The sequence below is a fragment of the Sceloporus undulatus genome, chromosome 3 (assembly GCF_019175285.1).
Source record: "Sceloporus undulatus isolate JIND9_A2432 ecotype Alabama chromosome 3, SceUnd_v1.1, whole genome shotgun sequence".
NCBI classification, from domain to species: Eukaryota; Metazoa; Chordata; class Lepidosauria; order Squamata; family Phrynosomatidae; genus Sceloporus; species Sceloporus undulatus.
Window position 1 is genome coordinate 44,242,639 of NC_056524.1, and position 27,400 is coordinate 44,270,038.

The 27,400-nt window shown below is 41.0% G+C and overlaps 1 protein-coding gene across 3 annotated transcripts; it reads left to right on the forward strand.

Moving 5' to 3' along the window:
• The first annotated feature begins 2,652 nt into the window (after positions 1-2,652).
• TMEM45A (transmembrane protein 45A) lies at positions 2,653-24,657 on the forward strand. Of its 3 annotated transcripts, none has more exons than XM_042459948.1 (7): positions 2,653-2,862; positions 4,973-5,074; positions 13,859-14,069; positions 15,528-15,740; positions 16,679-16,863; positions 18,955-19,100; positions 21,826-24,657. In XM_042459948.1, the coding sequence occupies exons 3-7, from the start codon at positions 13,880-13,882 to the stop codon at positions 21,917-21,919; spliced, it is 828 nt and encodes a 275-aa protein (XP_042315882.1). In that variant the 5' UTR covers positions 2,653-2,862; positions 4,973-5,074; positions 13,859-13,879; the 3' UTR covers positions 21,920-24,657. The 3 variants fall into 3 exon arrangements, with proteins under 3 accessions (XP_042315882.1, XP_042315881.1, XP_042315880.1); XM_042459947.1 differs by lacking the exon at positions 4,973-5,074 and adding an exon at positions 11,027-11,251; XM_042459946.1 differs by lacking the exon at positions 4,973-5,074.
• Positions 24,658-27,400: the final 2,743 nt, after the last annotated feature.

The window sequence follows — 27,400 nt, forward strand, 5'->3', positions numbered from 1 at the left end:
TCATTGGATGGGATATTTTTGGAACCTACCAAGAAACTATTTTTCAAGGATAAGAGTGAGATCTTCCCACAAAAGTTAATGATGAAATTCAAGATTTTGATACTGGTAGGACCAAGCACTGTGGGCCTCTGTAGCACCCCTTTGAAAACCCAAATGAAAAACAACAAATGAGGACACTGAGAACCAAAACTGAAAAAGCAGAGACCGATTCCTGCTCAGGAGGGACCAAAGAAAACTGAGGGTGGTTATGGAGTGGACTGGCTAATATGAGAGAGATCTTTCTCTCCCTGGACTGCAAGAAACACAGTGCACAAGACAGGACAATTTCACAATAAAGGCCACATCTTACAGGCCTCTGTGTCACTACTGAAACTTTTTAAGGCAGGATGAAACAACAACAACAAACCCAGAAGAGATTAAGTTTAAAATCAAGTGCACATGCTAGCACTACAAGCTATAATCACATTCTAAAAGTATAATTTACATATCATATTTTACTTGTTTAAAACAAAATGTGTAGTGTGTGTTTTCTTCTGCAAGGAGCTGCTAGGCTTTGCTGGGTACCTACAATGATTGATTGAAAGTTATTCTGCATCTGGACCTTAAAAGACAAATAGTGAAATGTATTCTTAAATGTACAGAATCACAGATTATTAGCGCTGGAAGAGGCTACACAAAGGTTACCTAGTCAAACCCCCTGCCATTCAGCAAAAGTTTTCCTAGGGACAATGTGTAAAGAGAGAACAGTAGGGGACCCAAAATAGAGCCCTGAAGAACTCTAACAGATAACAGAACAGAGGATGAAGTCTGACCACCCGTGACCACGGCAAAAGATCTATCTGACAAATCAGATTTAAACCAGTCAAGAACCCTTCCAAGCATTATTGTCTTTTCAAATGAGTCATGCCTTCTAATGATGTGTCCAAAGTAAGACAGCCTCAGTTTTACCATCTTGGCTTCCAGGGAGATTTTTGTTTCCTTTAAGTTCAGCAGAAAGCCTGCCTTTGCACTTTCTTCCTTGACCTTCCTTAGTAGTTGTTCTAATCTGTTATATTTTCTGCTAGTAGTATGGTGTCATCTGCATGTCCTAGATTATTGATATTCCTTTCTTCTATTTTCACTGTCGTTATTTTCAGTGTTATATATACACATATAAAATGGAGGAATCTTAATTTGTGCTAGCCTCTTTCTCAGAGATGAAGACTTTTTGGGGGGCAAATAATTCCTTGAGGTTTTGAATGATAGGGTTTTGGGAAATGGCTCTAATTACATTGAACAACAACAAGAACCAGATAAAGATGTGCTCGTGTTATTGATCAGCGGAAAGAGTTTTCTATTAGTAAAGTTGCTAATTTTAGAGGGAGGTACCTTCCCTCCCACAATCTGGCAAACTTTGACCAGTTTAAGTGTTCCCAGAACTACAAACAGCAGCGTGCATTTTCTGATGGGAATGCCAGGAGGGTTCCCCATTTTTGGAAAAATAGTCTCACATTAAATAGCTCTCCTAGGACTCACACCAAGTAAACATCAACAGCGAGGCAGGTGGGGACCCCAAACCCCAAAAAAGGTTGAGAGACATAGCTGTGTCTTGTAACACATTTACAAGGGATCTTGTAACACATTTAAGACTAAGGGAGCAAAAGAAGTTGTAGCATAACTTCCATAGACTTAGGTCTACTTCCTCAGATGCCAGTCTTTGAGACTAACTGCGCGAAAGAGGTTGTAGCATAAACTTTCATAGGTCCAAAACGCACTACAGAAATAATCCAGTTTGAGAATGCTTTAACTGCCCTGGCTCAATGCTAGGGAATTCTGGGAACTAGCTTTGTGAGACATTTAGCCTTCTTTGTCACAGAGCTCTGGTGCCACAATAAACTACAATTCCCAGGATTTCCTAGCACTGAACCAGGACAGTTAAAGTGATCTCAAACTGGATTATTTCTGCAGTGCATTTTGGACTATAGACTTAGGTTGCTTCCTCAGATGCCAACTTTAAGTGAGTGAAAGATGTTGTAGCATAAGTTTTTGTAGCCTTAGGTTGACTTCTTCAGATGCCAATCTTTGAGACTAACTTTGCGAAAGTAGTTGTAGCATAAAATTTCATAGACTTACATCTACTTCCTCAGATGCTACTCTTTGAAAATAAATGAGTGAAAGATGTAGCATAAGCTTTCATAGGGTTAAGTCTACTTCCCCTGAGGCCAGCCTTTGAGACAAAGTGGGCAAAAGTAGCTGTAGCATAAGCTTTTGTAGACTTAGCTAGCTTATGCTACAACTTCTTTCGCCCAAAGTGCTACCAGATCCCTTTGCATCTGTCACCAGGGAGGTAATTCTACTGCAAAGCGGAAAATCCCAGCCCTGGCAATGAAGTGTGTGACTCCCAATCCGCCAATGGCAGGTCAGGGACCCTCCGCCTGCCTCCCCCCCTCAGCCTAGTGCCACATCACTGCTCTCTCCCCCGCCCTGCTTGTCTCCTCCACCAGGGGGCGCCTGTTTGTCCCATAACTGATGGTGGGGGGGGCTCTTTGGGAGAGACTGACATCTCCCCCAGCCCATCCAGAGGGGAAGAGAGGCAAACCAGCCAATGGGAAGCCGTGGAGGGTGGGCAGCAGAGGAGGAGGAGAGAGCCCTCCGGCGGGAAGGATGCTGATTCCAGCGGTGGAGCGCAGCTGGGAGGCAGGCAGGCAGGCAGGCAGGCGGGATGGAGGCGGGGGAAGCATCCCTGGCAGGCAAGAAGGGCTGGCTCTTTCCTGGTGGCAGCAGGCTTCCCCCCACTTGGAGATGGGAAGCCCCTAGTCCTCTCGCAGCGCTCCCTTGAAGTTCCCAAACTCAAGAAAGTTGCCAAGGAGGAGACCCTGCTGGGTAAGTCTGGCCAGGGCTTAGCCCAGCCCTGCACAACTTCCCAGGAGGCAGGGGCCAGGATGAAGGGAGGCTGACTTCGGAGGGCTGATGCTGCCAGGGACTCAGACAGCATTAGTTGAAGGATGGCATGGGGGTGCAGAGGGTGAATTCCTGCCCAGGGAGGGCATGAGGGGGTTGAGGGGGTGCCCTCCCAGCTTCTCAGGACTGGGAGGGGGTGGGGGTTTGAGGGGGTGCCCTCCTACCCTCACAGGACTATGAGGTGGTGCCCTCCATCTTGAAGGACTAGGAGGGCATGGTGAGGTTGAAGTGGTGCCCTCCCAGCCTTCTATGACTCAGAGGGCATGGGGGTTTAATTGGTACCCTCCCAACTTGAAGAGCTGGTAGGGCATGGGGGGTTGAGGTAGTGCCCTCCAAGCCTCTCAGAACTCAGAGGGCATGGGGGGGGAGTTTGAAGTGGTGCCCTCCCAGCCTCATTTGTTGTCGTGTGCCTTCAAGTTCTTTCTGACGCACGGTGATCCTATCATGGGGTTTTCTGGGCAAGATTTGTTCAGAGGAGGTCTACAGCAGCAGAAAATTGGTTGCTGTTGTTGGTGTATGCCTTCAAGCAGTGTGCTTTCCTCTCATGTGACCCTAAGGCAAACTTATCTTAGAGTTTTCTTGGGGAGTTTCTTCAGAGGAGGTTTGCCCTTGCCTTCCCCTGAGGCTGAGAGAGTGTGGCTTGCCCAAGGTCACCCACTGGGTTTCCATGGCTGAGTGGGGACTTGAACCCTGGTCTCCAGAGTCATGGTCCAACACTCAAACCACTGTGATACCACTCTGGTTCCTACTTTCCAATTGTGTGTGTTATTGGCATTCAAGTTATGATTTATGGTGACCCTAAAGCCAATCTTTCCCAGGGTTCCTTGGCAAGTTTCTTCAGAGGATGCGTGCCACTGCCATCCTCTGAGGCTGGGAGAATGTGACTTGCCAAAGGTTACCCTGTAGGTTTGCATGGCTGAGCTGGCATTCAAACAGTGAGTCCAATATTCAAACCACTGCCCCACACTGGCTCTCAGATCTGCTTTAGGGGTCAACATAAATTGGAAACAACTTGAAGGCGCACAACACACACACATGATTTTTTAACATTTGATGAAGAATCAAGTGGAGCTTCCAAAACGTGTGGGGAGACTTGTGTGGAGTGTCCCCACTTCTTGTGAGTAAGGGCTGGGCTGAGGAGGAGGCTTGTGGGGAGCATTCCTCCTCATCAGCCTGGCCTCTACTCACAAGTAAGGCCAGAGAAGCTTTACCTTAGCAACCAGCTACTACATCACAACTCCCAAAGCAGTTCTCCCCTCCCTCCTTCCTATGTCTCCACAGCACATGAACTTTTTTGACAGCCTGAGCCGAAATGTATTTATGCTCAAAGCTTCTTTACTGAAGTTACTGGATTTATTGAGTCCTGAATAGCAAATCCTCCATATGCACTGAAGAAGTGGATTGTCACTCACAATGGTTCATGCTAAAAGAAATCTTGGAGACTAACTGAAAGAAAGAAGCTTTCTTTAGTCTCGAAGGTACTGCAAGATCCCTTTACATAACTGATTTTCCAGACTAACACAGCTATGTTGGTTTTCCGCCCAAATTTTATTTCATTACAATTCCAGAATTGTATAAATTGGCAACATATAATAACAGCAACAGCCTTCTAACAATTATTAATAACTATGTTTTAAAAGAAATCTTGTTAATCTTTAAAAAGTGATACAAAATCCCCCCCTTCCTTTTGCTTTTATTTTACTGAGGTCTGTGGAATTTCTTTCCTTTTAAGTGAAGTTGGTGGAGCAACCTGGAGGATGTTTGAACATCTTTTCCTGAAAGCATTTGCCTTCCCTTATTCCTTACCTCTGGGGAAGTTCTCCAGTGAAAGCCCCTTGGAAAGGTTTGGGAGCCTGACCCAGCATTTGTTCATTTTGGTGGGGAATATTCAAGACTTGGTAGATGGGTTGCTCTCTTTGTCATCCTGGGATTTCCTTTTTAGTGGGTTGGAGATAAAAGATGTGATGCACAGAGCATCTCGTGAAGATATAGGACTTTCACTTTGGCTGTCTTCTATTCATTTTGCATGGAGGGCTAGATGAGAATACCCAACATACTAAAAGAAATGTGGGAGCTTATTTCATGCTTTCTGACTCTGTACATAGAAGATCAAAGTGCTTCAAATATGAAAAAGGTGAGGATTTAACCATTCTTTGGACTAGTTTACAATTTTAGCAGTTTAGCATGTGTTTTCTACTGGAATCATCCATTACTAACAGTTGTTGTTGTTGTTGTTGTTGTGTACTTTCAAGTCATTTCTGATTTATGGTGCTCCTAAGGTGATCCTATCACAGGGTTTTCTTGGCAAGATTTGTTTAGAGGGAGTCTGCTTTGCCATCGTCTGAGGCTGAGAGAATGTAACTTGCCCAAGATTAGCCAGTGGGTTTCCATGGCTGAGCTGGGATTTGAATGCTGGTTTCCAGAGTAGTAGTACAATGCTCAATCCACTACACCTTGCTGGCTGTCTACTACTAACAGTAAAGCTATGTTGTTCTACATCTTAACTGTATCTACTGAATCTATATAGACACTGTTGTAAAGTTTACTTGCTTCTTTATCTACAGGTAAGCGTTAATATCACACACATGAATGCTTCCATTGAGATGAGGCAGCTTGGAGAGGGGAGTCATGCATTCCCTCCAAATGTGGAGTGGGAGCTGTATGTTTCCCTACTGCCTTCCACATTTTTTGGCTTACGTCATTACTTGAAGGATAGGCACTTTTCACCTATACAAACCCATCCATATATTATCATCTGGTTAGTGCAGGGAATAAGCATGCTTGTATCCCCCCCCCCAAAAAAAAACCTTCATTTTGCAGCCCCCTAGTTTATTTTATTTACTTTTTTAAAATGACATTGCAGTCTGCTATCAATGTGGAATACAGTGTGCTCACCTAGAAATATACTTTACCCCTTCTGTGTTGTTCTTACATATTAACCTATAGACTGTGTCTGGTGTATACAAGATGATCCTATGCACCTAAGTTGTCCTTTATGAATAAAGTAATGAGATGGAAACCCAGAGAAGCTGGCCCATCAATGATGGAGAAGCAGTCTCCCTCTAGATATGACTGAACTACAGCTCCTGTCATATGCCACCATTGTTTAGTTGACTGGCACTGACATGTTCCACTGCTGTGATGTGAATTTCAGCTAATTCATTTTAGTTTTTCCACGGCTATCACATCACCTGTGTAAGGATTGCTGGGGGACAGTTCATAAAACAATTGTGAAAGGTAGGCCAATATTTTTCTCATATAATAAATGGGGAACCAATTGTACTGAGAAATACTTGGTTATTTACGATAATGGTGAATTCCATGAGTTAATGGAGATTTAAAATAAAAAAAAATCCAGCTAATGTTATACTAGTATCCCATTTAAATGAGTCAAGGTACCAATACTTATGAGTCTTTTTAAAAAAGAATGTCCTAAACTAGATTTGTCTGTGAACTCTATTATCACTGTTTTCATAGGCTCCAAGTCATATAACATAGTTTACAGTAACTTCTTATTGATTATCATACTTTGGACATCTCATGAGAAGACATGACTGACTAGAAGAGACTGTAATGCTTTGTAAGATAGAAAACAGTAGGAAAAAAGAAAGACAGCATTCCAGATGGATAGACTCAAGGAAGGAAGCCAGGGCCTGAGTTTGCAAGATCTGAGAAAGGCTATCGATGACAGGGTGACTTGGAGGTCTCTCATTTATAGGGTCACCATAAGTTGAACTCAACTTGACAGCAGTTTTACAAAAACCAAACTTCTTATCAGTGACGATAAAAGGAAGCAGTGGCAACAATGTTTTCAGGAGAAACATTCATTGTCATTGTCAGAAGATTGTGACTAAAATGTTTGTTTTCTATATAATTTGAGTTCCTTATCTAAGCTGCAGAGGGGAAGGCATCAAGAAAGAAAAACCCTTAACGTCATTGTTTCTATATAGCCATGATTAACACAGCAAATTCTGTTTTTCAAGATGCCTGTACTGTGATGTTCTATCAATACTTCAAACCTGCTTGGAAGGGCAGAAAATGAGAAGGAAAACTTGAGGGACTTACTATAGTCATCAGTTCCTTAAAAAGCCTTTTGGTTGTCTGCCATTTTGGGCCTGCTTTCTTCCAAGATATCTTCTCTTATCTTTACAGGGGAAATTGTAAACCATATTAGGAAGCAAATGTAATTGCTGTGAAAAAGGCAGTAATAGGCACAAAATACTTGCTAGTCAAATTTTATATTGGATTAAGTGTCAATTTTTTCAAAGGAGACTAGTAGATACAGCCCTTTCTTCATCTTAATTTTGTATACATCTCTTCTTTCTGGTGGTTCTTCTTTTTTTAAGTGGACTCTTCATTCATCCTTTTTAAATATTTCACATTTTATCATTATTACTAACGAACATTTACAAGGTACCTAACATTTTCTAAGCCCCATATAGACATTTGATTCCTACTTGTACTGGTATCTCCTTACTATCTTTCTGAAGTGTTGTATAAATGAAAATGGAGCCAGTGTAGTGTACTGGTTTGAGTGCTGGACTCGGACTCTGGAGACCAGGGTTGGATTCACAGCTCAGCTGTGAAACCCACTGGGTGTTCTCGAGCCTGTCACATGCTCTCAGCTTCTGGGGAAGGCAATGGCAAACCTCCTCTGAGCAAATCTTGTCAAGAAAATCCCATGATAGGTTTGCCTTGGGGTTGCCATAAGTTGGAAATGACTTTAAAATACATCACACACACACTCTCTCTCTCTCACACACACACACGCAGGTCAAAGCTTTGATTATCAGCAAGATATTCATAGAATCATAGAGTTGGAAGAGACCTCCAAGGCAATCCTGTCCAATCCCCTGGCATGCAGGAATACATAATCAAAGCACCCCTGAAGATGGCTATCCAACCTCAGTTTAAAAATTTCCAAAGATGGAGATGCCTCCACTCTTCAAAGCAGCATATTCCAGGGTTGAACAGCTCTTACCACCAGGAAGTTTTCCCCAATGCTTTGGGGGAATCTCTTTTGCAGTTGCCTGAATCCATTGCTCCATGTCCTAATCTCTGGAAAAACAGAAAGTAAGCTTGCAAGATGGTGGTAGACAGAGGAGATGACAGGGCTCTTTTAGTCTGTCCACTCTGCTGGAACAGAAAGTTGTACACCGAAGTTGGGGCTACCTCTTCAGATGTTCAACACAGTATGGATTATTGTAGGGTACAGGGCAGTTGGGGGCTGCTGTGTCAAGGGTATAGTGAGGCCATTTTGGGTTTATTCCACACTTTGGACTCTACCACACAACCCACATTCTCACAGCAGCCATGCAAGTATTAATAAAATGGGAACATACCGCTTTATAGGCAGCCATCACTGCACCTGGTCTCAGTAGCATGGCCAGGGTGCTGTCCCCATCACACTCTTTTCCTGACATCTCCCATAACCCTGACAACCTGCCTTAGGAAATTAGGGCTTTATTTGTCCCCCCCCCTTCTGCGCAATCCTGGAGCTCTGTTGCCACAATTTAAATGTTTAAAAGTAATAAAAGAAAGAAAATAAACAAATAAGGCAACCAAGGCACTTCAGAATAGTGAAGGGAGATAGGGGGAGGAGGGGGCACTGACACCACATGTCTGACAATCATGCAACTGCCCTGGGAATGACATTTCATATCTGGGAACATGTGCGATTGCCAGGTGATTCATGGGTTTCCCCTGTGAATGAAAAGGGATGGCTCAGGGACAGGACAGCTATGGGTCGGAGGCTGCATCATGCAGTGAGTATCACCAAAGCTACTTTCCCCCCAGTAAAATTGCCATATGTAATAACATCCTTTAAACAAACCATCCAAGTTATCTAAACCACTGCTCCTATTTCAGGGATAGGGTTCAGCACCTTGGAGAACTCTTGTACAAAGTGGAATAAGAGCAGATTCATCACACTCTGTCATGGACACCACTGGTTGCCACTATAACTTGAAGGGTGCTTTTATCTACATGCCCTCATACCATAATTTTTTGTGTACTACATGGGAAGGGTCTTTTCTAGTAGTGGCAGACTATTTCTGGGATATCCTGCACAGGAAGGCTTTCTTGGTGTCATATTGAAGTTGCAGTCCCATACTTACTCATCTGTGAAGAACCCTGGCCCTACCTTTAGGCAGAGTGAGGTGGCCATCTCAAGCAGTAGATGCTGAAGAGCAGGATGTCATTGGCAAGGAGTTGGTGAACCATCTCCTTGTATGCCCGATGGCTTCCCTGAACCCTTTAAGAAAACCTATGCCCACAAGTATAGTGGAAGATGTTGTCTCATTGTGAATAAGAAATGTTGTGGTCAGGTTTTCTAGGTGGAATGGGAGGGACATCACTTTTTCCTTTACCTCAGGTACTAACATGTCTTAGAGTAGCTCTGCCTTAGAATAAGCTCATGAATTTCAATGGGACTTACATTACTTATAATGTTGCAGTGTAATTTTATTACCTGTCCATTCAGTTAAGTCTTTTTGTGTGTGTAAGACTCACTCTCAGGGTGCATATGATAGCAGTTTGGTTAATTTTAGGCATTGCAAAGTACTGGTGTTGGACAAAGATGCCTGAACTCCGTGGAACATATATTAAACATATATAAGATTTATACGGGTCTTTAAAATCTTTAATTAGCTGTCTGTTGTTTTATTATTTTAAAATCTGCTCTAATTGGAAATGACTTGAAGGCACACAACAACACGTGTTTTAGTACATTTTGCTTCTGAAACTTTTATAAAGTAAAAGGGCATGGTAACACTATTTAAAATAAATTTATAATATATACAGTATATGCTTTCTCCTGTTTCATTTACTGGGCTAATCTTTTAAGATGTATAATTTGCTTATTTTTTTAATATTAGCAAATTTGCACACAGGCAAGGTGCAACATTTTTTTGTAAAAAAAAATGAGTTGCAACCTTCAGATAAAACTGTAAGGTTATGAAAGTCATAGTGTGAGAAATTGGAAGAAAAAAAAATCTCAAGTGAAATATCAGTTTGGTAAAGAGTGGTGCATAATGATTGTTTGCACAAATAGATAAAAAATTTTAAAAATCCTGATAAAAGTGGTGCCACAATAAATTACAATTCCCAAGATTCCCTAGCACTGAGCCAGGGAAGTTAAAGCCGTCTCAAACTGGATTATTTCTGCAGTGTGGAATGGGCCTATCTAACACTGACATTAAGATATGTTGCACTGACATTACCTCCAGTTTTGTGAAACATTGATATTAGTCTGAAAAATTATCAGATCATCAAGATAGGAAATATTAATTGTATTTTGCAGCTGTGAATTGCCTGCTGGGGTTATGCTTTTACTCCTAGGAAATCTAATTGTGTGAGAGCTTTCAGAGATCACAGACTTCACAAAGTTGGAAAGGACCAACTCCTATGTCAGTAGAGGAATCCACATCTAAAGTGACCTGAGAGGTGGCCATCCAATCTCTGTTTAAAAACCTTGAATGAAGAACACCACCTTCTTAGTTTATTCTACTGCTGAATAACAATTATTGCCAGAGGCTTCTTCTTATGTTTAGGAAGGATCCTCTTACACAGTAATTTGTACCCATTAGTTCATATCCTATCTTCTGGTGCAGCAGAAAATGAAGTAATTCCATATTTCCTGTGATGGCCTTTCAGATATGTAATAGTGGCTCTCATATCATCTCTCACTCTTTTCCAGGCTAAACATACTCTACTGCCTCAGGGCCTATGCCCAGGTCCTTTACTTCTTAAATGAAGTAGTAAGGAATACAGCTTCTGTTTGGCATACATGAAAATCATCTGTTTCAGTGTCTCTTAGCTTGTGTGTTCTTCCTCATTAATAATTTTAACAGCTTCACCACATGCTGTTGTTGCTTGGCCCCATGGGTCCTGGTTTTTGTCTGTGAAATGTTGGAGGGTATGTACGTTACCTCAAAGACAGCAAACTTCTTTTGGCTCAAGTGTCGAATTCAGTTCAGAGATGTTTGGAAGGTACATTCCATTGGGCAGCAGAGCCAAAGGCAAAAGGTGGGATAAAAAAAATAACAGCATACTTTAACTTAAAGCTCTTACTGCTTGTAACTCCTAGGAGAGGTATTTCAGGTTTTTACAATGAAAGAAAGCTGGGAAACCAATAAAAGCTTTGAAATCACTAAAACATGATGCCATGAGAAGAGGCCATGGCCATTTGGAGAACTCAAGAGGACAACATTTAGCCTCGAGATGAGCCACAGACCAGCCTGAGGTTCCCCATTCCTACTTTAGCATCACTACGATACTGCAAAAGAAAGGCTTTCGCTTTGCACCAATTCCGGTAATATTGCCTAAAATGGGTTCACTTCTAAACAGAGAAGTATAGGATGATGCTATAAGGCTGGAGTCAAGTGCACACTTATTTCCATGTAAACATGCATAGGTTTGCTTTTGGGAGGGCAGGCAAAATGTTTAAATAAAGACTGATACTATAATCTGTGCATGTTTGGGATTAAATGCTTTTTCTTATTATTATTATTATTATTATTATTATTATTATTATTATTATTATTATTATTGGCTATGCTCCTGGCTTTTCTTTGCATCCCATTCTACTGTATACTGTCATAATTTGCTGCTGTTCTATGAATTAATTTCAACTGTAATCATAACCACTTCCTGGATGCAAGCTGTTCAAAGACTCAATTACATCAAGTGACTGACTCTGATGTACTGGCACAAAAGACAGCTTTCCTGTCAACGTGTGCTGCACCTGCAGTGTATATTGTGCTGAAGAATAAATTTAATTGCTTTCAAGGAGATCAAAAGCCAAGAAAAGGTTCCTGCTAGTTCTCTAGCAACAATATCATTTTACAATCGAATACAGCATTCATCTCAGTCAGAGCTTAGAAAAGTGACTTTTTAAGCTAGATATTAGAAAAGGTATTACAGCTCCCGGAATCCCCAATGAAAGGAAGGAAGGAAGGAAGGAAGGAAGGAAAGAAAGAAAGAAAATTGCTGGATGCATTTTGGGAGAAACTTTCAAGTGGTCTCCTGAGGATTCAAAATATTTTTCTTTACCTGACCTGATTGTTTCATCTCACATGTACTTATTTTTCATTTTCTATTAAAGAGGTAATGGCTAGAAACATATTTATTTTGTTAACTGAGATATACCTGTCCTTTTCATGGTGATCATGTTAGACTATATTAGATAAGCTCCAGTTTTTCTGAACAAAACCAGGAACTTTATTGCACAGGGCTCAAGGCAGGGATGAGAATGGGACAAAAGGAGCCTGGAAGGGAACGGAACGAGCGGGGGATGCATTTTACTGCACACAAGGAAGTCCCTCACTCATTCCGTTCCCTGCCCTTCCATTCCCAATCCGTCCCCTGAGGAGGCGATTTTTGAGAACTGTTTTGAACAAATGAGGGACTTTGCGTGCAGTAAAATGTGTCCCCCACTCGTTCCACACTCGTTCCTGCCCCCTTCCATTCTGTTCTCATCCTTGCCTGGAGCCTGTGGTGCGATAAAATTCAAGGTCTTCCCATATAGAATTGCCAGGCAAAAGTATCTTCCAAACATTTCTTGAGTTTTAGAAAAGGAAACGCCAGCTCTCAAGTCTTTCTCATATCCTTATGTCAAGATGGATGAATGTTGATGTGGAGATCACAGGCAGATTAGAATGTTGGCAACAGCCAATGGAAGCTAAACCAGAAAAAAAGGGGGGGGGCTGCTCCTAGGAGAGAGTATAAAAAAGAAGGAGGAGCAGGTTTGAAGGGAGATGCTTATTGAACCAGAAGGGTGAAGAGCCACAGAGGCTAGGATAGACTGCTGTGAAGGGTAGTTGGAACAGGGACGTAGCTAGGATTTTAGGAAGGGGGGGTGTTTCAGACTAAGTGCCACCATTATAATGGGGCTTGGATGCGGCGGCGCAGCAGCACACACCATTCATTTTTCTAGTGGAAGGGGGGGTCCGGACCCCAAGAACCCCCCCCCCCTTGGCTACGTCCCTGGTTGGAAAGGGTTTTTAGGTACCCGAGATATGGTCAAAGAAAGTTCGTAATTAAATTGTGAGAGATATAGTTCTTGGTGACTAGTGGAGTCACAGATAGCCAGAAGGGTTAAAAGATACAGAAGGTAAATAAAGGTTCTGTGAGAACTTAGACTGTAAAGAAACGTTTACAATGGGTCCTTGTTATCCGCTGGGTGCTTAAAAAGATACATTCAAACCATTACCAACAGACAGAAAAATCTGTTAGGTTTGGGACACATCAGATAGTGGGTGTGCAGTTGACAATGAGTAATTGGTGCCAAACTGGAGGCGGGGGGATTTGAAGAACCAGAGGGCTGGCATGTACTGTAGAGAGTTCTAGTGTAGGTGGCACTAGACGTGAGAACTGAGTTCGAGTGTCGTGTCACAAATTAGCAGGCAAACTGGTGGGATAGTTGTCACCCCATGCCATATTGGTGGTAGCGGTGGGATCAAAAAAAGACCCATTGTGCTGCCATATGAGAAAAGTAGTTGGGTGGGTGAGTCTCACTATCACAGTTGCCAACAGGATCAGAGCCTTAATTCCTCTGAATACCAGGTACGGATTATTATCTTGGGTGGCAGAGAAGAATTTCAGTTTTGCTAGGATTGAATTTTGTACTATAATTTTGTGTTACTATATCAGAAAGAAGTATATAATATACTTCATTTTTATATATGTTGGATATGTAAAGTGTGAATGAATTATTGAAGAGGAACTATTGCACTTTTAAATAAATATATATTTTTTAAAAAGAATACCAGATACAGCTAAATACCAGTGGTTGGAGATGGCTAGTGTCCTTTGGAAGTGACATTTCAAAAGCCCATGTGATGCTATGCCTTATGTTAGAGTTCCAAGTATCAGTATTCTTTAAAGTATACTTTAGTAAAAGAACATTCTTTGTCTTTAGGTTTTTGTACAATAAAGCAAGATGGGAAATTTCAAAGGTCATGCACTTCCTGGGAGTTTTTTCCTTCTTTTTGGCTTGTGGTGGTCTGTGAAATATCCACTGAAGTACCTTTGTCGAAGGAAAAAGAACACTTCGTCCATTGGCTCCAAGGCAGGATTTCAACGTTTAGAATTAACTGAGGGCATCATCAAAGCTGCCTTTGCTCTCATTGGTATGTTGATTTTCATTGGCTTTGCTTCTGGATACTTATGGTTAGGATTGAAGATGAGAAAGATAATTCATGGGTTGTGAAACTGAATGAGTTAATGGAAAAATGTATTGACATACAGAAATTGCTTCAAATAGCAATGTGGATTGTATTATGACTTGCTCAACTTTGCTTAAAACAAAACAAAATAAAATAAAATTTTATTTCTATCCTGCTATTTGTAAGAAACAATCAAAGTGGCTTCCAACAGTTAAAATAGTACAAACATAATATAAATAATAATAATAATAAGAAAATATACAGAGACACCCCTCCTTAAAAAAGAATTGAACCATTCTAAGGTTAAAATTTCAAACATTAAAATCAACCCAGTTATATTACAATAATAGAATAACAAAATAGCAGCGGACAGCGGGCAGAATAATCATGGCCATGATTACACAGATACGCAAGGCACTGATTGAGGGGAGCAATACCATCTATCATCATTGCTGATGACCGAGACATGGAGAAATATATTTGGGTGTCATCAGCGTACTGATAACACCCCACCCCATTTCTCCCAGCAGCTTCATATAGATGTTGAATAACATCGGGGACAAGATGGCACCCTGAGGGACGCCACAATTAAACTCTGTTTTTGAAGAGCAACTGTCCTCGAGTATCACCCTTTGGAATCTACCTGAGAGGAAGGAACGGAACCACTGCAAAGCAATGCTTCCAATTCCTAACTCTCTCAGACGTTCCAGGAGGATGTCATGATCTATTGTATCAAATGCCGCTGAGAGTTCTAATAGCACCAACATGGTCACGCTTCCTCTGTTGATGCTTAGACAAAGGTCATAAGTTAAGGCGACCATGGCAGTTTCCACCCCATATCCAGTCCTGAAGCCAGTTTGAAATGGATCCAGAAAATCAGCTTCATCCAAGACCACTTGGAGTTGAAGAGTGACAGCCCTTCATTTTACTCATGAGCAGTTAGTTAGAAACCTTGTTAGGATTCAGTTACTCAGTTCAGATTCTTAAACATCTGCTTTGAAACAAATATTATTAAATACACATGTAAACACGTACATAACTTCTAGAGTCTTCTTAACAGAATCTAGCTCTCTCTTTAATAGCCAGTAAATGGAAAGTATTTTAAAGATGCAAATACATCTAAAAAATCTATAGTTGTTATTTGACCTGCCTTTTAGATGATGATCGTAATTTGAGAAGTTTCAAAACCTTTTTGGATGCAGGCTTTGGTTCTCAATGTCTAATAGTGGGAAAAAACATGTGATTTGGAGTTTGCTAGTAGCAAAGTTTTGATTAATAAGTAGTAATCTAAATTTTTACTGAGGATAGGAAGATGTGCTGCTATTACCAAAATGATACCAAAGATTTAAATTGTTTTTTTTAATTAACGGGACAACCAAAACCAAAAGCCACCAACATATTTTTGCATTGTTTCACACACAGGTATGGTAGCAGAGCAGTTTGTTCCTGATGGACCTCATTTGAAACTGTATAATTATGAAAGGAACCAGTGGGATCACCTAATGAACTGGCAGCATGCAACAATGTATCTTTTCTATGGCATCTCAGGGCTGGTAGACATTGTTGCTCATGGTACCAATGCACTGCCAGTAGCCATGGACAGAATGATGCTTTCACTTGCTGTTTTTGTAGAAGGTGAGTTTACCACATTACACTGCATGGTCTATGTAGAATGTCTTCCCTGAACCAACATGAAAATGAGTAAACTTTCTCTCATATTGTAGGTACATAACACAATCATATGAGAAAATAATAATAGTAATAATAAGACATAAAATAATCATATGAGAAAAGACATAAAAGGAAAGGAAGAGATATCTATAAATACTGATGAAAAATAGGCTTGCTGTGTTGTCCAGGAGTAAAAACAAAAAGCAGAGTTGGGTGATATCTTTACTAGGTAATCAAGATGTAACTTTAAAAAACAAGCAGCATTGACCTTTTGAAAGTTTGAGAATAAGACTCCCCAAAACCACAGGTGTGGATCTGATGGCCTATCACATGCTGGACTGTTATGAGTGACTTCTAGCAACACTAGCCAGGATAGGTAATGGTGAAAGATGCTGGGAATTTAAGTCAGATAACATCTGGAGGGCTGATGATTCCCATACTTGTTCTAAATACAAGCTAACATTCATAATTTGGATTTAAATTTATGTCTAATTAAATTTAAGCTCGAGCTTCACTGATAGAAACATCACCATATTTCTCAGCAGTGCTGCTCCAAGCCAACACTGGAACCATGTGCTTCAGCTAAAAATAAATGCATAGACTGCAGAGTGCCTTGAAGCCCTTTGTTTATGGCTGGGGTGAACAACTGAATAGAAGGTAGGGGCCAAATGACCGACCCTTTTATGTATACAGTGCACCCGAACCATACACGGGCACACCATACGCGGCTTTCAACTTATGCTGAAGCCACACTGTAATAAAAAAAAATGACTGAAATTGTATCCAGATGTAGGTTACTTGACACAAACTCCAAATGCTAGTCTTTACATTGTAATGGGTGTTTTGTTCAGTAAAGCAGCTCAGGAGGAAAAGTTGCTGACCCTCTCCTTCCCTGTCATCAGGTTTTCTCTTTTATTATCACATCCATGGGCGTGCTATGCTGGATCTCCATGTTCATCATTTGCTTTTAGTGGCCATCTTTGGGGCAGCAGTCTGTGTCTTCCTAGAAATCTTCTTCCGTGGTATCATTGTGCTTGAGATGTTTCGGACAAGTCTCTGCATATTGCAAGGGAGCTGGTTTTGGCAGGTGAGTCAATCACTGTGGCCTGCTCATGCCAAACAAACAAACAAAAAACAAACCCACTTCCCAAAACCCCACACCCCTATGGAATCAGGGCAAGTTCTAGTATGCAACAATCTCAGACAGCTACCAAGGTCTGGGGACTATGGCCAGACCTACATGTGCTAGAATACTCTGGAAGCAACCTGGAATATTCTGGCTGTGGAACTGCCCTGGCATCCCCCCATTACCTGGAGTTGCAATACAGGTGGCTGTTCACATGCGTGTCCTCCTGTGCTGCGCAGCACTGATGCTGCTGGTGTGCAACACTCTGAGGTCAGAATGAGGCTGGCACCTTGTTCTGACCTAAGAGCAAGCAATGCATGCCAGTGGCACAGGGTAACCCAGCAGGATGCATTATAAACAGACACATGGTGTCACAGTGGAGGGCTCAAAATCTTCTGGGATACAGTGTTGGGATCTTCTGGGAAGATTTAGAGCCGAAGGCAGGTTTTCTTAAACCATTTTAAAGGTATTATACCTCAGCTTTGGTGCTGAACTGACCAAACCTCATTCCGACAGTTTGCACCAGAAATGGATGTGCAGTCCAGACTCCTTGCTTAGGGGAAGCTGTTTTATTTGGTTTGTGCAAAAATCTATTAAATCTCAATAGTTAATACTGAGTAGAACAGATATGCTGAATCAATAGAATTTACCTTAGTGCTGAGTTACCAAGTGATTCAGTGGGTCTACTCTAGTCGGTACTAACAATTTCATTTGGATAATCTTTCCAAACTCTGGTTGTGAGCCTGTTGCTGCTGCTGATACCGCAGACCATGGGCTCCTCCTTCTAGTGCTTTTCTGATTCCAAGGCAGCTGGCGCTATAATATAAATGTAATGTAATAGTCACTCAAAGACAGTGGCCAGTTGGTCATTGTCATCCCTGTCCTCCAATGTCATATGCCTCTGCCAATAAACCTGCCTCCCTGCACCTATCCTTAACATTAATATTGAAATTGCTGAGGAATGACACAGCTGCTCAACACAGAGATAGTCTTATCAGATCTCACAATCAACAGATGGATGCATAACCCCATACTCCATCATAGATATAGTCTTGCCCCATTCATACCATCCAGTATTTGCATCATAATATGGTGCCTGCAACAAAATGTTCCTGCATGTTCCATAGTCCCACCCCTTTTGTTTTGTCATCTCTCCCATGGTATACCGTCCAACACACTCCAGATTCCATGCCCATTAAGCATATTCAATCCCACAGCTGGGAATGTTATTTTTGTTTTATGTATTATGACTCTCCTTGATTGAGGGACTATGGGAGCTATATTAAAAAAATGTACGTTTTCACCAAGCTAGCTGATCTCTTCCTCTCATGGAGTGGAGAAAGACTGACACTTAGTGAATCAAATTCACTCTCAATGTATATATGTTAAATTTCAGTTTTCTGTTTATTATGTCTTGCTTTTAAATGTGAGCCTTTACTAAGGCTCTGTAATCTTACTCTGTAGGAAAAGAGAACTGCTGCTTTCATGAAAGTACAGAATAAGTATTAAAGTTGATAGCAAGTTTGAACTATAACAGTGAGTCCCTTTTCTCTCAAGTGTGTTAAAATGGGAGAGGTACAGTATCAACAAACACACAAACCTTAAATAGAAATATCAAAATGACAAGGACATGAATTCTGTCTTAAAGGTATACAAATGCAAACTCTGGTTTACACATTAAGAGATGATAAATATGGGGTCTGCTCCATATACCTGATATAATGCAGAGCTTAGGGAAGTTCCTTTTTTTGGACACCAGCTCTCAGAAACCCCTTGCCAACATGTCTACCATTGGTGATAATTCTTCTGACATGTTGGACAAAAGTTTGTATGTGCATCCATATATTTACATTTACATTTATTACAGCAAATAGCCAGCATACATATCTATGTGTATATTGTATACAGTTGGAATAAATGAAATACACTCTTGCAAGGAAGAACATAGTTCCAAAACATACTGTAGAAATAATCCAGTTTGAGACAAACTATTTAAATCTACAAAATAAAAGATTTTAAAATCAAATGCCTTGTTCCTTTTTTATTTCACAGATTGGATTTGTACTTTATCCTCCAAGTGGGAGTCCAGAATGGAACCAAATGGATCACAATAATATAATGTTCCTCACCATGTGCTATTGTTGGCATTATGCATTTGCACTTCTAATAATGGCAGTGAATTATTCTATAGTTAGCTGGTAAGTGACTTCTGATTGAAAAACAGGAGGTCTGAAGGGGCCAATTTAACTTACCTCCAAATGAAAGTAAGGATTTCAGAATTGGCTTTTAGACAACATGATCTTTAGGCATTCAGTAATCTCATGTGTTCAGATCTGGGTAAACTTTGAACCATGCTATCTCACCTCAGTTTATTGCCCTGTAGTTCCCCCCCCCCCCAACACTGAGCTAAGCTACTGTATGTGTATCTTGTTTGCAAATGTTCCTAATTTTATTTATAGTTTGTCTTTCCCCACAAAATTGGGACTCAAGGAGGCTTACAAACTGAAACAATTACCATTGAGTTAGCAACATAAAAAGTCAAATTGAAAATAGAATTAAACTATCAACAATATTAAAATAAATTTTGTTAACCCTTTGGGATTGTTAGGTGAGTTGAGATTGACAGCTGGTTGACTACTGAGTCGACATCCCAGTTTACAGCATGAAAACTGCTTTTTAAAAGTAATTTATTTGTCCTATTTTTAAAGAGTGTTTTAATATTATGTATTACTGTTGCTCATTACAGCATTTAAACACACAGCATTGCTTTTAATGAGGGCCAGCATAGTGTAGTGGTTTGAGTGCTGAACTTGGGAGCACGGTAGATGGGCAAGAAAGAATGGCCTGAGTCTGCTCTACCCGCAAGTGGATTGCATCCACGCTGACAGCATGGCCCGCTCCGAAAGCAGGCAGTGGCCACAGGACCCAACCCATGCTGCCAGGAGCCAAATTATTTCAGCTTCTTTTTGCTCCAGTCCAAAGGACTGGAGCATGGCTTCAGGTAATGTTGGAAGCATGCATCATTTGAACACCATGCCTCCAAAGTGGCTGGAAGCTACTCGTTTTGGACCATTTTGTTTTCAGGTCTAGGACACTAGGAGACCAAAGTTTGAATCCTGGCTCGGCCATGGGAACCCACTGGGTGACCTTGGGTAAGTCATACTCTCTCAGACACAAAGGATTGCAAAGGCAAACCCTTCTGAAAAAACTTGCCAAGAAAACCCCATGAATAGGGGAAACAACTTGAAGGCACACAACAACAACAACAACAACATTCCTTTTAATCTTGTTTCTTTTCTATTACTTTTTTGCGGAAAGGCAGGAATACGATTGGGGGGAAATGGCATAAAATTTGAAAATTTCTACTCAACTTGTTTACAATCCTCATAATTAAGTAACCACAAAGAGACAATAGAAAGCATTGCTTGTAACACAAAAAAAGATAACATTGTTTCCTCCTTGCTACTTCATTCCAAGCTGCTATGTTACTTGTAACTCATTAATTTCCAGTCCTGCTCAAGTTAGATCTTTCCCCCCAGTTTGCTTAACAGTTGTTTTGTTTTGTTGCAGCAAATTCATGCACTTAATGCAATTGTGCAGACTATAGGCTCCATGTGGCCTTCTGCAGGATAGTATTTGGGAACACCCCCCCCACCTGTGTTCCAGCCCCAGCCAAAAAAAGTTTTGACTAAAAAATTCAGGGTTTTGTCCTCAAGCCTCTCCCAAGGTGTTCTGGGGAAACCCTGAAACAGCCTTAATTTTTATTTAAATGGGGTCAGAAAGCAATGAGACATTGGTTTTTGTGGGTTTTTCGGGCTATGTGGCCATGTTCTAGAAGAGTTCTTTCCTGACATTTCGCCAGCATCTGTGGCTGGCATCTTCAGATTCTCTGAAGAGGTATGTATAGCGCTGTATGTATGTATGTATGTATGTACAGTGCTGTGTAAATTTACAGCGCTTTATAAATAAAGGTTAATAATAATAATAATTGTTGGTGGGTGATGGCGAGATCTGGGCCATTAAAGGATCAGGAGAAGCATTTTTCAAAAAGGATACAAATAGGAAGCAACTTCCTGTCACTTCTTGTTATTATAAAAAGGCCTCTCCTGAGCAAAAAGATGGCCTGAGGGATGTTAAAGCATGGCAAAAAATATCCTGCTCTTCAAGAGGTGTGACACTCAGGCCTCCGGGGAATGAATGCTACAGCCCCTTAGCCTTCCATAGTTGCTCATTCCTGCACTGGAGCCTGAGTGGGAATCCTGCAGCTTGTGTGCAATCTAGCAAGGGCAGGGCCATTTGTTGTGGTCTCTGCTTGCTTAATACCTTCAGCTTGTTTAAAGATTTATTTTTTTTTTTTTTTTGGTTTGGTTGGTTGAAATGAAGAAAACATATCACCAGAGGCTTCTAAGAGGCACAGTTTTGGGTATGATTGCTGTTTTGAGAAGCCCCACAGCCAAATAAGTATTAATAGGAACAGGAAATGACCAGAACATCACTTCCAGTTCTTCAGAAATGGTACTGTGCTGCCTGCAATGTTCTAGAGAAGTCAACAATGGGTGAATGAGGCCTCTGGGGCTGCAACGGTGGTTAATAGCTTTCATGTCAGTAGTGGTGATGAATCCACTTTGATTTTAGTCCAGACTTAAAAGAAGCCACCCAGAGTGTTGAACTCTATACTCAAAATAGGCTCAGGCCCTTTCACATCTTCTGTTTAACTTCAGGATAGGGTCTAGAGCAGATTCATTTCCGCATTGACATAGAAAGCACCAGGTGCCCCATAGAGAGTGCCATGTTGGAAGAAGAGAGTGGAAGGTAGGAAGCAGGTAATTATAATCCTGGATCAGATCTCCATTTGAACACTGTTTGGCTGTGAATGTGTAGAAATATTGTTTGGATTGTTCTACTTTGTTTTTTGCTTTCCAGGGTAGTCCGTTCCAAAATGAAACAAGCCCCAACCATGGAAATTGGATTACTGAAAACAACTGAACGAGACCAGGAGTCAGAAGATGAGCTCTAGTTTAATATTAAATTTTCTCATGGCTTACCGTCTGTTCCTTTTACTTCTAATCTGTAATGGTTTTGTTTACCATATCATGTAGGTCTGTACAATCTGTACATCTAGGCATTAATTTATGAGCCTTCCCTTAGTGCATTGTTTATTCTATGCTTGAAGAAGGAATAGAACATTTTACTATTGAACAGGCCAGGGGTGACATTGACAAGTGAAAATCAATCCAAGCCATTAATAGATGTCGGGTCTACTCTTTCATTGCTCTTGGGTAAACTGGGATTTTCCACACATGGCATTAAAAAACAAACACAACCCTGCTGTTGCAAAAGAAAAGAAAAGAAAAGGTTGTACACATTCTATCATGAAATAACTGACAAACTGTACATATCTATTTTTAAGTATGAAAAAATTCAAACACCAAAGGTATCTGTGTTACACATTTATAACGGTTTGCATTTGCAATTGTATTAATTTTTCTTACTATTTTAATCATAATCATAATTTATTGTCAAGCTTGTTCTAACTGCACCAAAGCATATGAGAAGCCAGTGTAGAAGTATTTAACATTTGTACTCAGCAAATAGTGATATCCCAGAATTGTTGGATAACTATAGGTATTACATTGAACTAGATATTTACTTGCAGCTGAGTCAGTTTATTGTATTTTGTATTTTTAGATACTTACTTGTATTTAATTGCACTATTGTTTTACTTCAAGATAACTGTATGATATCCAGAGAACCTGTTATAAGTTTCTTATAAACACAAACATTTATTATTTTTTTAAAAAATAGGCTCTACATAAGGCTGCAGTATATTCAGGATGACTTTGGCTCTGATTCCATTCAGTATGTAATTGATTTGGGTTTGTGTTCAAATCTAGCCATGGAGTTTGCCCAAGCTCTGGAGAAGTAATAAAGTCTCAGGTTAACCTGCCTCACATAGTTGTTGTGAGAATAAAATAGCTATTGCCCTAAACTTTTTGGAGAACAAATGAGACACAAATGTGTGGTAAATCTTCTTTTCAACAGATTAATAGAATTGCTATTGAATCCAAAGACAAAGTATCTACACAGTGCCTTGAATCCCATTTCGGCAGAAAAGTGGGATATAAATCCCTAAATAAATAAATGTCAGGTAAAGGAGACCTGGCATCAGAAATGTTTTCTTGAATCTATAATGATCATGGCTGAGATACATTTGAAGAGTTAATAGTCAGGTTTCTGAAGGTAGATACCCATTTCTGCATTTAAAAAATTAAAAGAATGGGGTAGGGGGAGAGAAAAAGCATCACCAAAAAAGTAGAGGGCATAGATTTGCATAAAATCCCATAAACCAATTTATATAGAGATGGGCAATTGGCCAGTATTCTGCATCAGCTGTTTAATTAACATGGCATTTCTTGTTAAGTATCATCAGCTACTTAGTTAACATGGCATCTCCTGTTAAGCAGCACCAGCTACTTAGTTAACATGGCAAAGCCTCTTCCAAAACCAACAGAAACATCATTCACCAGTGCTGTGATCACTGGCATAATGGACCCCTTTCTTCCCATGCAATAAAGGTGTGGGAGAGAGATATGGTTGTGGCAGTAGTGCCACAATTGTGACTAATTGGCTATCAGGAATATGGAACAGTTACCCAGATTTACTCATCTGTAATTTCAATATTTGCAATCACTATTTAGTCATGACTGTGACACTATTGCCCTGAATGTAAGCCACCTTCCACCTTCTTTACCACCATCTTCATGAGAGAAAGGTCCATTCTGCCAGTGATTAGAGAATGGATAATAATGTTTCCTTCACATTTCGAGCCAAGAGAGGTTAGCTGATGTAGAACACTGGTCATAATTTCTAGATTTCCAAATTAATTAAAAGTACAACACATCTTTCTATAGTGGGGAAGACTTATGCCCCATCTTCTGTGTACCTTTGAAGTTTGTTGTCCAGGTGCTAACTGTTAATGGGCAACTTCAAGGTCTCTGCTCTCCCTTCTGCCAGATCTTGGCCATGTTCCTTTAACCAGAATACCCTTCAAAGATGGTCCTTTAGATGGAAGAATGTCCTTTATGACTTAGGACACATATCTATCTATCTGAAGGGCAGGAGATGTATATACTGTACTTGACATATCTGTGATTACTGTTTCTCATATACAGTACTAAAAGCAATTAGTGTGGATAGCAGTGAGTAGTGTTGGGGAGGTAAAGTAGTTCCTGCTCGCTGCAATGCTAAATCCTGAAAATAACTGCTTCCTTTGCTTTGAATTTGGCATTAGAATCATACTTCTGCTTATTGGGAAGCACCATTTGGAAGTGTTCATATTTGTTAGTATGAAACTATACTCAGGAACGACCGTATTGTGTGCCTTTAGCTTTAATGTCACTAAGTGTATTCTCAGGTAAGAATATCTGGTTTGGAATATGAGATGGCAAGGATGTTAGCAAACTTCACAAGATGTACAGCATGCAAGTTTTCTTCAGGAGTTTTAGCTTTGTAAATCTCTTCCACTATTAGATGCATGCTGAATATCAAAAGGTCATATTCATTGCTATTTAATTGCATTTTCCATGCACTTAGAAGTCTCATTATAATAATAAAAAAACTCCTCATCCACAAATCAATCAAAGAAGCTTTGGATTGGTTCAACTATTTTTAAATGATGGAAGTTATTTGCTTTTAAAGGCACTCATTATATTGCTGTATGTGGAAATAAAATAATTCCAGTTCACTTTCAGACAAGTTACATTGTGTGTAATGTGTTGCATTTACTCATTGATTGCAGTCCATAATTCATTTAAACCAGGCTGCTTGCGTTCTTCTTCTTGGCTTTACTTCGCGAATGAAGATTCAGGAAGGACCCATTCGTGCTTTCTACAAGCGCGTTGATGACGTTGGATGTATCCTTTGAGCCTGTGCAATGGATTTTCCTAGTGGAGCGCAGCGTGCACAGAACTGGTCTCACCCTTTAAACCATAGGTTCGACTGCTGAGGCCTTGACAAGCATGGACAGTGGCAGCAAGGTCCTCGGGTCTTAGGTTTGATTAGAATTTCCTTCTCTTAGATGGTTGACCTTACAGGGTTAGACGAGCACCATCTGCCCAGGTTTGGGACTAGTTTTCCTTCTCCTAGGATGGTTGCCATAAGGCTAGAGAGCCCATCCTGCCCTTTGGTGCTCTTGGTCAGACCCTTCGGTTGTGACCTGTCTGGCATGGGAGGCCCTACCAGTGGCTGTTATACCACCGCCAGCATAGCTCACAACATCATTAGGGTACGCAAGCCTCTCCTCCACACAGTCAGAGCATAGCTGGAGGGGAATAGGAGGCCAGAAGATGACAGTTAAGGAGGGAGGAGCCTCTTTCTTCAGGCTAACCCTGGTGGAGCTGGGTCTGCCTGATCACTCCCTCTCAGGCCAGAAGATGGCCTATTCTCAATCGTATGTATTTCCAGTGAGAAGCTTTGTATTCAGTGAGATTTGGATGGGTTCATAGGATTGCAACACTAGTCATAGTGTAGAAAAATTGGTATTTTGTTTAATTGTTTAACAATATCAATGTGTGCATTATACAACCATTATTCAGATTTGCACTGAAATACAAAGCAAAAATGACTTTAATTTATGTGTATTAAAGTGAAAATCTAATAGACAATGCATCCAGCTGCTTGAAAATTACCATATACACTCAAATGTAAGTGAAAAAATGGTAAAAAAAATTGACCCCCAAAACCTGGGTCAACTTACTGTATACATGGGTCAGTATGGTAGTAGGTTCCTTCCCAGACCAGGTGTCTCCTGAGGGGATAGCCAGGGCGGGAAGGAGAATGGACAGCCCTCACTGGCACCATGAGCCTTGTCCCCACTCTGGCTGCCCCTCGGAAGAGGACCAAGATGAGAAGGAGGATGGAGGGCCAGCACTGGCTCCCCGAGCCTCGTCTCCACCCTGGCTGCCTCACAGAGGACAGACAGGGTGGGGAGGAGGATGGAGGGCCAGCGTTGACTCCACAAGCCTTTTTCCCAGCTTGGCTGCCCCATGGGAGACTAGCACTTCCCCCCCAATCCTCTTCCCAGCCTGGCTGTCTCCTGAAGGAACAGCTGGGCTGCATAGGGAACAAAGGGTGGGTGTTTACCCCATAAGCTTCCTTCCCAGCCTGACTAACTCCCAACGGGACAGCCAGGCTGAAGATGAGGGGGAGGAAGGGTGCTCAGAGTTTTACCCTAGATTTATCCATGGGTCATTTCAATGCCTAATTTTGGCCTCGAAAGCTCCTCTTGACTTATACATGAGGTTGACTTATAGTTAGTATATACAGTAAGGCAATATTTTCCTGAGCCTTACAAACCCCCCAAACCCAGACCACCTAATTTTAAGTCAAGATGTATTATAAATGGAATCCAGAATACTCATCTTAATGCTATAAGGAATATTTTACAGACTTCCAGTAATTGGTGCTACAGAAACAACCTTGCAAATAAAGCCACTTCTTCCTTGTATCATTGTGTCTGCTGTCGACACAAGGCTTATTTATCATTGGGGTTTATATATCTTCAAAAATTACACATACATTTCTAATTAGAAACCTGTATTTCCAGAAGAACTACCAGGAAGTACTTTTTTTGCTGTTCTTCATGAACAATTGCTAGGAGTACATATTTTAAAAAGTCCCAGATTTAGGCCCCAGCACCTCCAAGTAGGGTGATGAAATATAAGTGCTGTTCAACAAAGTGTACCATGGGTTTGACATCTTATAAAACATCTTTCTATATTAAGGTTCATATTAGGGGCCCATTCACATTACACAATTATGGCACTACGGCCCTGTCTGCATGGACATGAAAATGTCTTTCCCCCAGCCTCTCGGTGGGGAGTCCAGATAATGCACAGCCTAAATCCTGGTTCTGGTGCAAACAGTCTGGACAATGTCCAGTCAGTTCAGAATGAAACCTGACATATACCTCTGTTGTAACGGAGTAAAATTTTGCTTTGAACCTCCCTGGAAGATCAGGAGCCCTCCGATACACTGCTAGGAGGCTGTTTATACAGTGCGGGTGCCTCATATGCGGGCGCTTTTTACGCGGTTTTCAGCTTACGCTGATGGAAACAAAATGGCATGTGTACAACATGCACAAGCCCCATTATTGTCAATGGGGCTCGAGCATACACGCTATTTGCTTTACGCAGGGGGTCCAGAATGGATCCCTGCATAAAGCAAGGGCACACTGTAATGTGTTTCGCTGTGCTGCACAACGATGGCAAGTCACTTGTTCTGAGGTCAGAATGAGATGCCCAGCTACCTGATCAACACTGGGCAATACCAAGAATCAAATAAGTCACTGATGGAACATAAAGGAAATAATAACACAAAATATGGAATGTGCAGAAGAAAACAATATGGAAATACAATGGAGAAATATCAACTCTAGTTAGATTTAATTATAGGGTATTCTTCAAAGATCTATCTTATACTGTAATGTTGGAGACGGGAA

Coding starts and splice junctions, on each gene's coding strand:
- TMEM45A (XM_042459948.1), top strand. CDS start 13,880: ATGGGAAATTTCAAAGGTCATGCACTTCCTGGGAGTTTTTTCCTTCTT. Junction 15,741..16,678: donor ACTTGCTGTTTTTGTAGAAG/GTGAGTTTACCA, acceptor CCCTGTCATCAG/GTTTTCTCTTTTATTATCAC. Junction 19,101..21,825: donor AATTATTCTATAGTTAGCTG/GTAAGTGACTTC, acceptor TTTGCTTTCCAG/GGTAGTCCGTTCCAAAATGA.